General features: G+C 49.5%; 1 protein-coding gene across 1 annotated transcript; it reads left to right on the forward strand.

The window, feature by feature from the left end:
- Positions 1-280: 280 nt before the first annotated feature.
- CDC25A (cell division cycle 25A) lies at positions 281-14,414 on the forward strand. Its single transcript, XM_035319748.1, has 16 exons — positions 281-520; positions 2,758-2,843; positions 4,558-4,612; positions 5,300-5,335; positions 5,480-5,516; positions 5,905-6,006; positions 6,823-6,939; positions 7,812-7,946; positions 8,595-8,669; positions 9,310-9,462; positions 9,666-9,758; positions 10,140-10,202; positions 10,299-10,397; positions 11,148-11,278; positions 11,604-11,715; positions 13,042-14,414. Exons 1-16 carry the CDS (start codon positions 369-371, stop codon positions 13,180-13,182), a joined length of 1,587 nt encoding a protein of 528 aa, XP_035175639.1. The 5' UTR covers positions 281-368; the 3' UTR covers positions 13,183-14,414.
- The last annotated feature ends 662 nt before the right edge of the window (positions 14,415-15,076 follow it).

Raw genomic sequence — 15,076 nt, forward strand, 5'->3', positions numbered from 1 at the left:
GGCGCAGGGAGACAGCCTCCGACGGGTAGGTAACGAGGCGCCTCGCCGAGGCAGAGGACTACGTTTCCCAGCATGCCACAGCGAGCCGGGCAACCAGTGAGCGCGTTGCCCGCCTCGCGGTGGCATGCTGGGAAGTGCAGTCCCCCATTACGCCCCTCTCTTATTGGGCAGAAGAGCTGTCAACCAGCCGGGCCGTTGACCCTCTGTCCGTTCCGATTGGCCGGCGAGCGGTCGGTGGGTGGGGCGACACGAGTATAAAAACCGCCCCCCCTCGCGGCGCGGCGCAGAGCGGCCTTGCGATTGGCAGCGGGAGCTTTGGCGCTAGCTTCGGGGCGGGCGGCGGCGCTGACAGGAGGCCGGGAGGGACCATGGAGGCCGCGCCGGGCGGCTCCTACCGCCGCCGCCTCTTGCTGCTCTCGCCGGCCTCCCCCGCCGTCGTCAAGTCGCTGTTCCCCGCCGAGCTCTCGCCGGTCTCCGACCTTCGCCTGACCATGGAGCAGCTGGGACGCGGCTCGGCCGGGTCAGTCCGCGTGTGTCCCCCTCCTCGGGCCTCTGTCCCCGGCCCTCAGCGGGGCCTGGGGGCTCCGCTCCCCATGGAGCAGGGCCGGGAGCTTTTCTCCTTTCCTCTCTTCTCCTTTCTTCTGCCCCAGGAGCGAGGCCTCCGGACGTTACACTCTTGCCACGCGTAAGGCGAGGCCTGGAGGGGGGGAAGGGGGGTCCCGTCCCCTCTGCTCTGGCAGGGCCCCGAGGGGCGCCTCTGCCCTTCCCCCCTGCAGAAACGAGGCATCGAAGGCCTCAGCTACCTGCCCTACCAGCCTCGAGGCCCTCCTCTTCCTCCCCCCAAGTGCAGCCTCGAGGTCCTCATCTTCCTCTATCCCCCCGAAATTACAGCCTCGAGGGCCTCCTCTTCCTCTCTTTCTCCCCTCAACTGCAGCCTCGAGGGCCTCCTCATTTTTCACCCCCAAAAAACTGCAGCCTCGAGGGCCTCATCTCCCCCCCCTTCCCAACTGCAGCCTTGAGGAACTCGTTTTCCTCTACTCCCCCCTCTCAACTGCAGCCTCGAGGGCCTCCTCTTCCTCTCCCCCCCCCCAACTGTAGCCTCGAGGGCCTCAACCCCCCCAACTGCAGCCTTGAGGAACTCTTCTTCCTCTCCCCCAACTGCAGTCTCGAGGCCCTCTTCCACCCCCAAAATGCAAGACCTTGAGCTCATACCTACCCCCCCCAGCAATTTTTCCTGTGCTGCTCCCAAACCGGGGCCCCCAGGCCTCCCTTCCCCCTCCTCGCCAAGTGCCCGATGCCATCCCTGCCCCGCAGAGCTCCCCTCCCCTCCCCTGCAGCTCGGAGCCCCCTCCCCTGCTCCTCCTCCCGCATTCCCCCTTCTCTGCCGCCCTTTTCTCCCTCCTGTGCAGGCCCTGCTCCCTTGCCCACACGTGCTGGGGCTCCTGCTGGGCCGTGTTCCTCCTCCCCTGGTGGCTCACCACGTGCCACCATCTTCTCCCAGCTCTGGGCATCTGCCTCGCTCCCGAGCCCTTCCCTGCACTTGGCTCTGAGCCTGCATGCTTTCCCCTTTCCCAACTCGACAATTTCTCTCCTACAGCTCCTGCCTTGCTCCGGCCTCCTGTGCGGTCCTGAGAGCCCTGCTGCTATTTGCCCTTTGCTTTTTGGCTTTCTATCACTTTCATTTCTGTAATCTGCCTTCTTTATGATTCTCCCTGCCTTCAGATTCCTGGGATTCCTGAGAGCGACCAGCCCCCTCCACGTTTATTATTCTGTCCTTTGACTTTGTGCCCTTAGCTTATGCCCTGGTGCACCTTTTGAATTACCTGGTGTGAGAAGAGAAGCCGCCCTGCAGAAGCTCTTCCCGTAATTAAGATAACACAGAGTATTCCTGTGTTATGTGCCTCTCCTGTAACGAAGCTGCTGGGACCCCTGCCCACGTGTGAAGGAAGGGGTCGGGCAGTTTGAAGGAGTGGGGCTCTGCCAGCCCAGTGCTCCTTCAGTTCCATCGGGCCCTGGGTGCCTCGAGCCCTTTCACCCACACACTGATGGCCCTGTGGGTGGGGAGGATCTTAACTGATAAGTCAAAGCTTCAGACCTAACTGCTTAAAAAAAATAACACAGTTGTCTAACTCAAGCTCATTTTGAGATGCAAAGCAATCATTAAATCAGTGGCTGCCACAGAGGGTTACAGTCCCAGGAAGGGTAACTGGGCTCTGCTAAAGAGAATTGCCTGGGAGGTGCTGCTGTGACTCCAGGCACCGGTGTCCTACTCCACAATTAAAGTGGTTTTAGTCCTAAAGTGTTATTGCGAGGTGTTGTTTTGCTATATTAGAGCCTTCACCTGTGGATCACGTGAGACTAAAGTGTAGTTTCAGAAAACCCTTGTGGTTTGTGTTATTTCCTCTGCACACCTCCTTCTCCAGCCACCCCTCATCTTTCTCCTTTGGAAGCCTTGTTTCTAACATCAGTACTACACGTGTTGTTTAAAAGAGAAAAAACACAGAAAGCACACCCTGAGGTCCCTGAAGGCACTGAGCATGCCTGCAGGTGCAGTGATCTGGCGGTGGCATTGCCCACGTGTTCAGCAGCACAGAGCACGCACAAGTCTGCAGGATTGCTAAGCAGGAATCCTTGTGCTTGGCTGACAGTAACTGTTTTGGGTTATGCTTCCCTGTGCCCTGTAGCTACCTTTGTATCCTCTTCTGCAGTATTCTTCCTTTACGAGCATTTAAAATGAGCGCCAAACTTCTTTTACAGTCAGCACGAAAATGCTGAACAAGATCCGGGCAAAAAGAACACCGGTGGTCTACAAAGAACGGTGTCATCGGAGTCAACAGACTCAGGTAGGGTGTTCGCAGTGAGTAAGAATGGGTAGGGGATGAAGGGCATCGCATCTTCACTCTGCTTCAGGTTTAGGATCCTGCAATCCCTGTAGCCACTTCTCATCCTCAGGCTCGTGGAAGGCAGGCACATCTCCATCCCTCAGCAAAGCTGCTGCCGTCCATGTTTTGGGTTGTGGGTTTTTTAATCATCCTGGAGCACGTTAGCAGTAGAGCTAGCATGGAGGAAAAACTGGTTGTGGCTTCAGAGCGGGATGCCTTGACACAGATAAGTCATCCTAAGGGGGGGGGGAAAGAAAAGCAAGACGTGGCTACTGACCTGTTTGGCTTTGTGCTCCAGCGTGATTTGGAGAGACAAACTCCAGATTATCAGGACGTTTTCTGATTGCCTTGATCTGCTCTGTACGTGGCAGTAGGTCAACACCTTATCGTGAGTGGCTCAGCCCCTCTCGCAGCAGGGATGGGTGAAGATGAATGCTGCTGGAGATAGCCCGAGATAGGCTTCCCCAGGGAATTGGAGCCCCGCTCTTCTCCGCTGGCTGGCGGATACTGGCCTGCGAGTGCCGCATGTTGGGGTTGTGCTCTGGAGAACAGATAGCGCTTCGTTATTCACTGATAGGATCCAGCACGTGTCTGCGCTCGGCTCTGAGTGAGACCAGTTTGGGGTTTGTACCCTTTTGAGGGTGGTAACTTTGAAAGCGAGTTGAGTGGTTGCTCTCTTTAAACCCGAACTGTGCTAACCTGCCCTGCACCCGTGAATCAGGGCTGTTCAGCAGGGTTTCCTTTGTGGCTTGGGTTTTGTTTGTGGCTTTTTGCATACAGAAGCTGGCTGTTTATCTTGAAATCTGGGGAGCTGCGTTTCAGGCCTGATACATGCCTAGAAGTACTCTTGATTGTTTTTTTTCCCCTCGGGGTGAGATGGATTTTATCAGTGCAAATAAAACAAGCAGCTACCCCCATAACTTGTAGATTCGGAGAAGCTTCTGATACTTCACTGGCCCAGTGTTTCCACTGGAGTTTATGCAGCAGCTTGTGCATATTTCTTCAAAGGAAGCCAGACAGTGAGTACAGCTGGCAAGCCCCAGGAGGAGATAGATACGTAGCCAGCTTGGTTATTCTGCTTTCTTCTTGGCTTTTTTTTTCCCTGCTTCCAAAGCAGGTCTCAGGTGTTTACAAAGTACTTGTGAGTAAGGCCTCTGCTGTGCTGAGACCACCGCCTGTCCTAGCCAGGTAAATTTTGTAGCTGTTAGCTTAGATCACAGTTGCTGAAGTAGCAACGAGTCTTGTCGTGATCCTACGGAGCGTGTTCTGGTAAGCTGTGTGCCTGTCATTAGGGCTTGTGAATACTGCTGTAAAACAGAAGCTCCCTGAGGATCTGTGTTCAAGCAGGTTTCGTATTTGACTGTACTTAGAAGGTGCTATGTAGCTGTGATGTTCTGCTGTGTTACTTTGCTTATGGGGTGCTTGCTTTTATTTCCACTGGGATGTGTTAAAAATAGCTTTTTTTGTTAACTGAGATGTAACTGGAAACATGGCTTAAACCCTAAAGGATTAAATGACTTATTAAGGTCTATGTGAGAGAATAAGCCAAGATTATCCCATGTTAGGTGGCTCAATGTCTTTTTGGGGAGTTCTGTTCTATTAGCGAAGCCTAATCACTTGCATTTACTTGGTGCTAAGGCACTGCTTGTTAGAAAATGCTGTCTGTCTTACGCAGGTTGTGCTTTGGATTCACCCAGTCCTCTGACCTCCAGCGACGACATGGAGGATACGTACGTAACCCTGAGCTAAGCCTGGGTTCTGTTTCATGTCGTACTACTAACAAACACAGCCTAATGAGAAGCTCGATGTGGTTTTTCTTTGCTGATGTGTTTAGTGGGGTTCTTGTCTCTTAACCTTCTGGAAGTGTGTGCTTTAGTGCTGTGCAGATGCTGGCTCGCTGTCTTGTCTGTGAGAGTATTCTAAGTCTTGGGTCTGAGTTGGTGTTGTACCAACCCGACCGTTTGTGTGTGACACTGATGCCTTACGAGGGGCTGAAGCTGCACCAAGTCAAACGTAAGCTGCAGTTTTGCCATCAACACTTAAACTGTAACTTTTGCTTGCGTACGCCTTAACTGGTACCAAGCAGTTGCTTTTAGCTTGGAATTTGCCTCTCCCAATTAGAGTTTTAAAAAGATCCTTTGTCCTTTATTTATGGGGGCCAAATGCCTTTGGTTCCTGATTCACCAAGCTTTTATTCCTTTAATCTAGCTTGTTGTCTAGATGATGCTGAGAGGAGAGAGCAGGATTCCAGGTAGTGCTTTGAAAGCTAGGGTGGGATAAGCTGGCTATAAATACCTCTTGAGAAGGACAAAGTGTCATCAAGAAGCATGTTGGCTTCTGTTTAGCATAACACTGACTGAAGTAAAAGGTTGACTTTTAGTCTATCCTTTGTTAACTGGGGGGCATCTCAATTTCAGGTTTGAGAAAGCGATTCTTGAATCTAGCAGACTGAAGTAAGTATTTCTGTTTTAACTTTGTCAGTGACTGTTCTGCATTTGCCTCTAGTTCATAGTTTTGTTGAAAAAAGTGAGTTCTGCTCACATTTATTTCAACATTGTCTTTTAAAAGATGGTAATCCTGGTTCTTCTTCGTTGCAGCATTCGACTGCCTCTCAGAAGAATACGTTCACTGCCAGTAAGTGAGGGTGGTATTGATCTTGTGTAGATGTTAAAGGATTTTGTGTGTTAAGTGTTCTTAGTTGGATCTGTCCCACAGCTTGCTAATCTATTGGCTTCAAGAACAGCTGCTGTGGTGCTTGACTTGAAAACTGTCAAAATTATAGCTTCTAAACCTGAAATCGTGTCCACGTGTTGATGTAAAATTTCAGTGCTGTAGCTTTGTCACCAGTGCAATTGGAGCACAGCATTTTGATACCTGGCTGTCAGCCTAAGGCTCCTGCACGTAAGGTGCCCCGGTTCGTAGATGAATGCCTTATACTCTTGTTAACTCCTCCTTTGCTTAAGATCTGGTCATACAAAGGTTACAGCATGACACTAAACTAGCATTTCTCTGAATTTTGTAGCAGGGGCTCCTGGGATCCAGTCCTGCTCTGAAGAGAAACCATTCAGATTCTCTGGATTGTGACACTTTTCAGCTCTTAGAGCAAAATGAAAACAAGGAGAACGTAAGTGTTGCTTTTAGTCTGAGATGGTGGTGTAAGAGGTGATAGTGAGGAAGCTGAATTAGCACACTCCTTCCTCAGCAGGTGTGGTGGAAGAGGTTTTGGTTGGTGCCAGACTTGACAAAGTTTTTGCACAGCTTATTTTGGGGAAACGTGCAGTGAAGTGCGACAACACTGATTATAGTGACTGCAAACTGACTACAGGTTAATAAAAAATTGGAAGGCTTTGACTGTGCAGGTCTTCCTTTGTGCTACAGGACCTGGCTTGTCTGTGGCAAGGCAAAATGTTCTTAGTGCTACCGTTAGGTAGCTGTGAGGGGTGCCTCCAGAAGGCTGCATGGATCACCATATCCTGTTTTCACCCCTGATACAGGGAACCTGGGTTCCCCAGCAGCACAAATGTTACTTGGTCTGTAAGGCCTGGCTGCTGGACATGCCATCGACAGGACTGTGACAGGTCTCTGCAGAAAAGTGGTGCTCAGGAGCCAGGGCCTGTCACCTAGAGATAAACATAATTCTGTTGGCCAAGTCACAGCCTTGGCTGCCTTAAAAATTTCTCTTGCAGAGAAGTTGACTAGCAAAAGAAATCAAATAAAAAGCCTTAAACCTGCAGATAACAAGAGGATGAAAGCTTGGTTATGTTAAATGAATCACTATTGTAACACCTTCACTTTTGAAAACATTCACACTCCGATTTCTGTTGGCAGCAGGGAACTTACATCCAATGTGTCAGCTTAAAGAGAGAAGATGCAATGATCCTAGCAACTTACACAGCTTGTTACTTTGGTAAAACGATCACTCTTCTGTTTTTTAATTCAGGAATCATTTGAGTTTAAGAAGCCAACCAAACCAGCTTCTCGTAGTTCTGTGCACGTCCATTCCCGTGATGGAAAAGGTGTTCCTGGACAAAGGCAGAATTCCCCCTCAGCCCAGAGAGTAAGTACCGTGGTGTTCTGGACAACTAATTCCCACCTGATGCTCTGCATACGTACTGTTAGGGAAGAGGAAGAATTGCGTCGTGGTTCTTAGATGCTGCTGTTTATCATCAGTACTCATGTGCCTCATAGGAAAGCTCATCTGTCTGTCAGATGAGAAAACTCTTCTTGTGTTTGGCTCATGAGAGAGATTGTTCTGTAGTCTGTGGAAGCTGAGTAAATACAGAGCTGAGGCTGTGCTGCAGTTAAGTCAAGTGAACGTGGACATTAGTGCAGAATAGATGAAGTTAATTTGTAATTGGTTCTGTTATCAGTAAAGTGGGTATTTATATTGATGGAGATGCATTGGGAACAATGAAGACAACTGTGTAGATGCAACTGGATCTTATCCAGATGTGATATGCAGAGAAAAATATTAGTTGATGTGCTATTGCTTTGCAAAACTTGGCTGAAGCAACTGGAAAACAAACATGATGGATCCTTGCACAGAAACTCAGCTGAGGAGCTAAGTCTTCTCTCCGCTCCTCGCATCTGGTAGTACTTCATCATGCTTAGTGCTCCTGATCTTGTACTTGGGATCTGTGGAGTTAGTATTCCTGTTCCTGTGACACTGAGATCCTCCCCTTTGCATCTTCACTGAATAACTTCTTCAAGAGAAGAGGATTATTGTGTAACCAGGCTAACGAAGCCCTCTGCAGTTGTGAGGATCAAATAGAGTACCGGAACTCAGTCTGGGGTTTGCTCATGTTAACGTATTCAGAGTTCTGGGATAACCTCCATGTTCTTTGTAGTTTGAGCAGCGTGGCATCATCTCTGTTTGCAGTGTCCTACTGTAAAGAGAAAATATTGTTAAAGCTAAATATTTTTTCTTAGTTTCCATCTAATGAAATACCCACGGGTGAGCTGGCAAACCACAAGTCAGCTTTCCAGCAGCAGCCTGCTCTTACTTCCTCTGAAAGCGAAGATGATGATGGATTCCTAGAGCTCTTAGATGAGCAGGATTTGAAGGTACGTACGAAGGAAATACCGACACTTGTAAAATCATCTCTATATCGTGTTAATAGCCTGCCAACAATATGCCTGCAGCTCACGTATGTTCTAGAAGTCAGCGTGGTATTATGTCAGTCTGCAAAAAGCTAGGTACTAGGGATTCCTGGAAGACTGAGTTATCTTTTGCAATGCTTCCATTTTTCTGTTTTCATATGTGCTTTCCTAGTGCAGGCAATGGAATTTGCTTGGTGGGAGAGCAGCAGTTAAAGGCGTTGCTGCTGTTCTGTTGGTAGTTGAATTGCATTGCTAGAGAGAATTATTTGAGTAGTTGGTATTTTCTAAAGAAAACTTGTTGAAAGAGCTAGAGGTAATACTTGCTTTCAAGCCACTTATACAGAAAACTGTTTCTAATTGAAGTTGAGATGTTTAATGCTTTGGAAGAACATCGTTAAGTAACGAATGAATTGATGTAACTTACCTGTTCCATCATCTGACAGCTCAGTTTGCTTATTTTATTGAGTATTGGGCTAGTAATTGAGCTGAATTCCTAAAGCTGCTCTGGCAGCTGAATTAAATTGGAATGTTTGCCCAAGCTATGCGAGAGCCTTAGATATTTACAGTGTCTGTCCCTGGTGAAATAAAAGAGAATGAACTTTAATTTCCCAGAATGATGAGGAGATGCCGTCTGACGTGGCAAGCCTCTGGACTGCACCGCTAGTCATGAAGAAAACGGACAGTCGGGTGAGTGTTCAAGCAGAGCACAACAGAACAGACGGAACTTTGTTCTGGCAGACATCTTCACTCCTGGGAAAAGCGATCACACTGCCTCTGATCCTAGACCTCTAATAACAAAAGATGTAGTTTAAAAACCCAACGCGATTTTGTAATTGCTAAAGCCCGATGCCTGGAAGGTTGTGTCAGTGGAGAACAACGCTCATTGTGTGCATATACCTACGTTAACTTTTTTATTAAAACACTTCATAAATGCAGGAAGATTTTGACCTCCCTTATCAGATATTTGACGTATCCTGAAAACATTTTTCACAGGCTTTCCTGCAGTGCCTGTAGCCCAATCTTCTGATAATAGACTGTGAGGGCAGTTCAGTCTTGCAGCAGAAGGCTCTTAATCTGCTGGTAGATTGTCTGCTAATTGATAGAAAGTGCTCTGCCAGCACATCACATTGTGCTCTAAGCTCACAGCAAGAGACAAGGGTTACTGGGAATGTAGGTCCCCAGTTTAGATGACCCTATTTCCTTCCTGCTGCTGCTATGCAGGGACAGCCTTATATAAGGCAAAACTTTCAATAGTCTGAAAGCCTGAGGCTGGCTTAATTTCTCATCTTAATCTTTGCTAGACAACTCTTAACTTCTCTCCTTGTAGGCCAAACGATGCCGGTTGTTTGGCTCTTCAGCTCTGCCCAGTGGTGTAGGCAGAACTACCCAGAAAAGGATGGAGAGATCGCAGGAAGAGAATTCTCCAGGGAAAAGCAAGAAGAGGAAAAGCCTGCCTGGAACACCATCCGAAGACACAACGGTTGGTGGCTTGGCTTTCAGTGCTGTGGCAGAGAGTTAATCGTGGAATTGGTGCACTTGGCTGCATACTCCTGGGCCTGTTTCCCTGTGAGCCAAGGACACAGTCACGGTTCAGGGTGTCAGCAAACACAAGTTCTGTTATGCTGTGGGGAAGGGGTCTGTGTGTCAGTGCTCAGTGTTCTTCTCTAACCTGTCTCCCTCTAGAATTTGAAGGTAGTAAAGACACAACCTTCTGCCGCAGAGATTGAAAGCATTTTGGACAGTGACCAGAGAGACCTTATTGGTGACTTCTCAAAGGTAACCGATTTGTTTTAATTGTCTCTTCCGGTAGCAATGTCTCGAACCAGCCCAAGCTGGTTCCCTTCCCTTCCATTCAATTTGCACTTCCCTTCAGTGGTGCATATTCACACTGCTAGTGCAGGTTGTCACTGAGAACGGGGCTTCTTTAAGTTAGACATGAAGTGATTCTCTTCTGGTCATTCAAAAATATCTACAAAATGCCTTCAGTACAGGAGCCAAAGAAAAGCTGAATTCTAGAATTGTTTTAACTCGTAAGTTTTGCTGAAGAGATTCTTGTCAATAAAGCATTTGTGTTAGGAAGTTAACTGCTGGATGCTCTGCAACCAAGTATGTGGGACCTGCTTGGAATTCCTCAATTAAATGCTGTCTGTTTTCTAGGGTTATTTGTTCCACACTGTTGATGGGAAGCATCAAGACTTAAAATACATTGACTCGGAAATGGTATGTGTTCCAGGGAGAGTACGGAAAATTAATTTCAGAAAAATATCGGAAAACATCTAAGCTGTATTGTTGTGGGGGTTTTCTTTTTTTTTTCAGATTGTGTCCGTGCTGACTGGAAAATTTGCAAGCTTCATCAAGGAATGTGTGATAATTGACTGTAGATATCCGTATGAGTATGAAGGAGGACACATCAAGGTATGTTGCTGACTCTGTAAAAGCAACGTGGAGTTGTCTGAAGTCTGGGGCTCGTCTTTGGTAGGAGTGTCTTAGACCATGCATATCTTATGGCTGAGATGCCCAGGTAGCCCAGAGAGGTTTGGGATCACGTTCTGCCTGCACACTGCATGAATCTCAGGATGCTGAGCGCTCACTTGGTCCATGAAGTGACTGCCCTCTGAGGAGGGAGCCATTCCCTTTCCTTAACCAGAGGAGGTGGCCCGTGTGGCATCCCGAGGAAGATGCAAGATGTTCCAGTGTCCAGCATCCTGATATCTATGGGAGCTAAGATTAGCATACTATATTTAATTAATGGTCAACCTCAAGTGCAGAAGAAATGGCTGTGGAAAGCGTAATTGTTCGTGGCGTCTGTTGCTTGAGTAAGCTGGCTGGCCCTCAAACCCAGTGAGGGGGGAGGTGAAAACCAACTAGCCCCAGCCTCCCGCTGAGAAATGGCCACCTGGGGCTGGTCACAGTCACTCAGGGCAGCATTAGACCGTGTAACGTTCTGCTTGGGTTTGAGGCTTTGTTCCCAATGCCAAGCTCCTCTGGGAAACTTAAGGGGAGAGCTCACAAGGAGGAGGGATAGGTTTGTCGCTGTTCTTTCTTGGGGACGACAGGTGCTTGGGGAGGTGGTTTAGTGGGTGACATTGGTAGGAGGGGGATGGCTGGAAAAAACTTCCAAGATCATTGGGTCCGACCTTAATGATTCTGTGACTGCCTCTGCAGGGTGCTGTAAACCTACATATGGAAGAGGACGTGGAAAACTTCTTGCTTAAGAAGCCAATCCTGCCGTCGGAGAACAAACGGGTGATCATAGTGTTCCACTGCGAGTTCTCTTCAGAGCGGGGCCCGCGGATGTGAGTTATACCACAACAGCCAGCCGCAAACTGACTGCTGTGCTAGTCGAGGGCAACGCTTTCAGGGAGGCACCAGTTACTGTTCTGGCCTGCTGCTGAACCTGTGGTTTATCACGAGTAGATGCTGCTGCTGTGCTGGAACACTTAGAAGTAGAAAGTGCAATCCAGTTAGCTGCACTCCGCAGCGCGTGTGGCTTGCTGGTGCTTCCCTAATGGGCAGCAGCTTGCTACCACAGCCCAAGGAGTGGGAGGCTGGGGGGGAGCAGTGGCTCCGTGTGTGACTTGTTGAATGCAAGGCGTGATGTGGGATCTCTTCCTGCTGCAGGTGCCGGTTTGTGAGAGAGCGGGACAGGCTGGGTAACGAATACCCCAACCTCCACTACCCAGAGCTGTATGTCCTGAAGGGGGGCTACAGGGACTTCTTCCTAAGATGCCGTGTAAGTAACACAAATTCAGCCCTTCTGTTTGTGTGCTTGAAGAGAAGAAAGGATAAATAACTACCCCAATTTCCTGGGGTGTTTTTTTGCTTCATTCAGTGCTCTCCTGTACTGAGAGCAGTTAACATCTGGCAGTGATGTTCCCTTCGCTTCTCTAAGCTGGTTCCATACCTTAGAGCTGTCGTGCTGCCATAGCTGAAGTGTTTTTCTGCTTGTCTCTAGAGTAAAACAGAAAACTGTTTTCTGCCTTTTTATAAGAAGCGGGAGTTCAAAATGTCATTCAGAGAAGGAAATTAAGACTCCTTAGCCTGCAAGGACTAGGAGAGAAGAGAGGCCTGACAGTAATCGCTGTATGACGAGTGGAAATGTCAAGTCTTATGCTATACTAAAAAAGCAAAATTGGAAGCTCAAAGCTTGACTTTTTCAACCCCTAATTCAGAAAGAGACTAATAGATGCCCCGCGGCTCTTCCCAGCACCATGAGGATGGTGTTTGTCGTATTTCTTTTCTGCTGCTTTAGCATTTCAGCTGCGTGCTGTTTCTCCTTGTTCTGGCACAAACTAGGCTACGGTCTGACTCTGGCTTTAGTCCCTGTCAGGGCCTCACACTTGGGAGTATCTCTTAGATCCCCTTCCTGTTCCAAGACGTGCTGTGCTTTCAGACAGGTGGGAGGGATTCATTCAGGGTGTCAGCGGCGGGGCAGGGCTGTGTGCAGGCCCCCACGTTTGCCCACGTGCTGTTTCCCACCTCACTGGGATGTTGGGTCTGGCAGCATTTGGGCCCGCTTGGGGTTGCTGCCGCTCACAACGGGTGGTTTTTTTTGGCTCCCCTGCAATCTGCAGGCTCCTGTGTGGCCGTGGATGCCCCGGGGCTTGTTTCTGGCCCCTTGGCCGCACTCTGAGATGGGAGGGCCGGGGGCCTCCAGGTGGCAGCACGGAACTGCCGATGGGATCTGTGAGAGCCAGGGGCTGCCCAGCCGGGAGATGCATCTTTCAAATCTTTATTTCTAAGTGAACGCTGGACAGGCTGGCTTAGTTTGCTTGCACTAAATATTGATGTTTGCCAGAAAAGTGGGGGGAGAGCTCTGTGTACAGGGCTGAAAGCCCGTTGTATGATAGCTACTCCTTCTGAAGGAGCTGTAATCTGAAAGTCACTCAGCTTTGCTCACGAACGCCTGGTATGTGACTCCTGCTTGTGCTCCAGCTCAGCGGGTCCAGCTCTGTTTGCTCTGGAGGCAGTTGTTGGAGCGGCTGCCGCCAGGCTCTGGCGATGTGTCAGGAGCGATGATCTCAGAGCACGGAGGTGAAACCAGCTTCTCTTTCCCCAGAGCTTCTGCGAGCCCCAGAGCTACCGCCCCATGCACCACAAGGACTTTAAAGAAGACTTGAAAAGATTTCGCACCAAAAGCCGAACCTGGGCTGGTGAGAGGAGCAAAAGGGAACTGTACAGCCGCTTGAAGAAGCTCTGAGGGCTGAGGGGATGAGCAAAGACTGCGCGCTTCGGGGTTGGGGGGAGCTGTAGTGGGAGGGAAGCGTGCCTGCTCCTTGCTGGTGGTTACTGGGTGCCGGCCCTCTCCTCATCTGTCCTAATGGTAACGCTGCGGCCGCAGGCTTGAACTGAGCAACCCAGGTGCTGGCTGGAAGCCGACTGCTGAATATTCTCGTTATGCTGCCTGATGGAAACGGCTTCTCCCGCTCTGACATCCACAAACTGTCCAACAGCCTGCCCCAGGAGGCTGGGAGGAGGCTGTTCGCTGCGGCGTACGTGGGGCTTGGCCTGGCACGTGGCGTGAGGAGGGAGGATATTTTAGTGCCTGTTAGTTTTTTAAATGCCTTATTTTATTTAAATACAGTCAAACGAAGCCAAGACCGCTGCAGTTGAATCATCTGGGTTGCACTCAAACCTTGTTCCTGCTGAAGGGCAGCCTGCTGTTGGGGGTGTGGGTGGAGGTTTTGTTCTTTTTCTCAGCTGCAGCCTGGGTTGTGTTCTGGTAGCGTAACGCGTGGTGGTGCAGCACGATGGCAACCTTCCTTACAGCCAGGGCTTCCACGCCGCTGAGCTCCTGTGTTACGTTGGGGGAAGCCTCCTGAAGAAATACCTATGGGGAATTTTTTTTATGTAGCTATCTTGTTCACCTCATTTACTTAATCTCAGTTGCTTTATTTTGTATTAATTTGAATGTAGCTGCTGCTTTAGTTCTAAAGAAATCGGTGTCTCAAAGCAGGCAGAATCTCTGGGAACCGAAGTTAGTTCAGGAGCGGACTGCCTTGGGTGATCCCAGGGACACCAGGCGGCAAAGCTGTCACCGTGGGTCTCAGCATTTGCTGCTGCTGCTCCCTCCCAGGCTGTGTCTTAGGGTCATGAAACGTGTCCAGAAGAGCCTGGCTGGGAGGGACCAGGCTCATCCCGTCCGCATGCCTCTGTGAGGCTGCTCTGAAGCTGCTCCTGCTGCTGTGGCTTTGGCTTCAGCCAGCTCTCCAGCAGCCAAGCCTCTCCTGGCAGCAGAGGCAGGAAACACAATTAATTGCGGGAGGAAGATGATTTCCTCGAGTAGTTCTGTGCCCTAGAGCTGAGCCATACACACTGCCCACCTAAATCAGGGCTTGCAGTTCCGTGGCATAGCAGGGACCTAAAACCTAAAGTGCTGAAGCTGCTTTGCTGCCCCTTCTTGTGCCACACCCACAGGACCTGGTGGCAGCTCAGTGACTTCAGGCTGTGGCTCATCTCCCTGATAGCTGAGCACCCTGGTGAAGCTCGTGCAGGCTGGGAGCAGCCACACATCCTGGAAACTGCTGTCACTTCAGCAGAAATCCACATTTTGCATGGCTTGCTCTGCGTCAGCCAGCCTTGCCTGCAGTTATACGTGTCAAAGAATTGACTTGAGACAGAGGTGTCTTGTGTGGGCTTTTAACTTGACTTTTAAATTTTGTTTCTTAAAGCCTGCTGTTGATTCTCCTGGGAACAGAAACGGTAGGCTTTGAACTCTGACTTTCTCATTTCAGAAAAAAAAAATTGAGTTTTGTTTCAGCAAAAATTATTACCTTGAGGGGGGAGATAAATGACGCATCAGAAATCATGCCTACCCCCTTGCTCTTTGTGTGTGTCCCATGTCTCACGGGCTTTTGGACTTAAGAGGAAGCCGGTGAGGCCTGGGGGGCTGCACTGCCATGGGGGCTGCCTGTCGTGCGGCACAGGCAGCACCCTGACCAACCTAAACTGCTTTTACGTGGTAAAGAATCAGTTCAAGAATACAGCTGCCACACGGGCTGTTTGAGTGCGACTTTGCGAACAAGCAGGTAGTCACTCTGTGGAAGCTGAACTTGCCACATTCAAAAAAAAAGGAAAAAAAAAATGGGTGGGAG

The sequence above is a fragment of the Oxyura jamaicensis genome, chromosome 2 (assembly GCF_011077185.1).
Source record: "Oxyura jamaicensis isolate SHBP4307 breed ruddy duck chromosome 2, BPBGC_Ojam_1.0, whole genome shotgun sequence".
Classification (NCBI taxonomy): domain Eukaryota; kingdom Metazoa; phylum Chordata; class Aves; order Anseriformes; family Anatidae; genus Oxyura; species Oxyura jamaicensis.

Excerpts from the sequence above, each read along its gene's own strand:
- CDC25A (XM_035319748.1), top strand. The coding sequence starts at position 369 with ATGGAGGCCGCGCCGGGCGGCTCCTACCGCCGCCGCCTCTTGCTGCTC. Across the intron at positions 6,940-7,811 it reads ATTCCCCCTCAGCCCAGAGA|TTTCCATCTAATGAAATACC; the intron begins GTAAGTACCGTG and ends ATTTTTTCTTAG. Across the intron at positions 10,203-10,298 it reads AATACATTGACTCGGAAATG|ATTGTGTCCGTGCTGACTGG; the intron begins GTATGTGTTCCA and ends TTTTTTTTTCAG.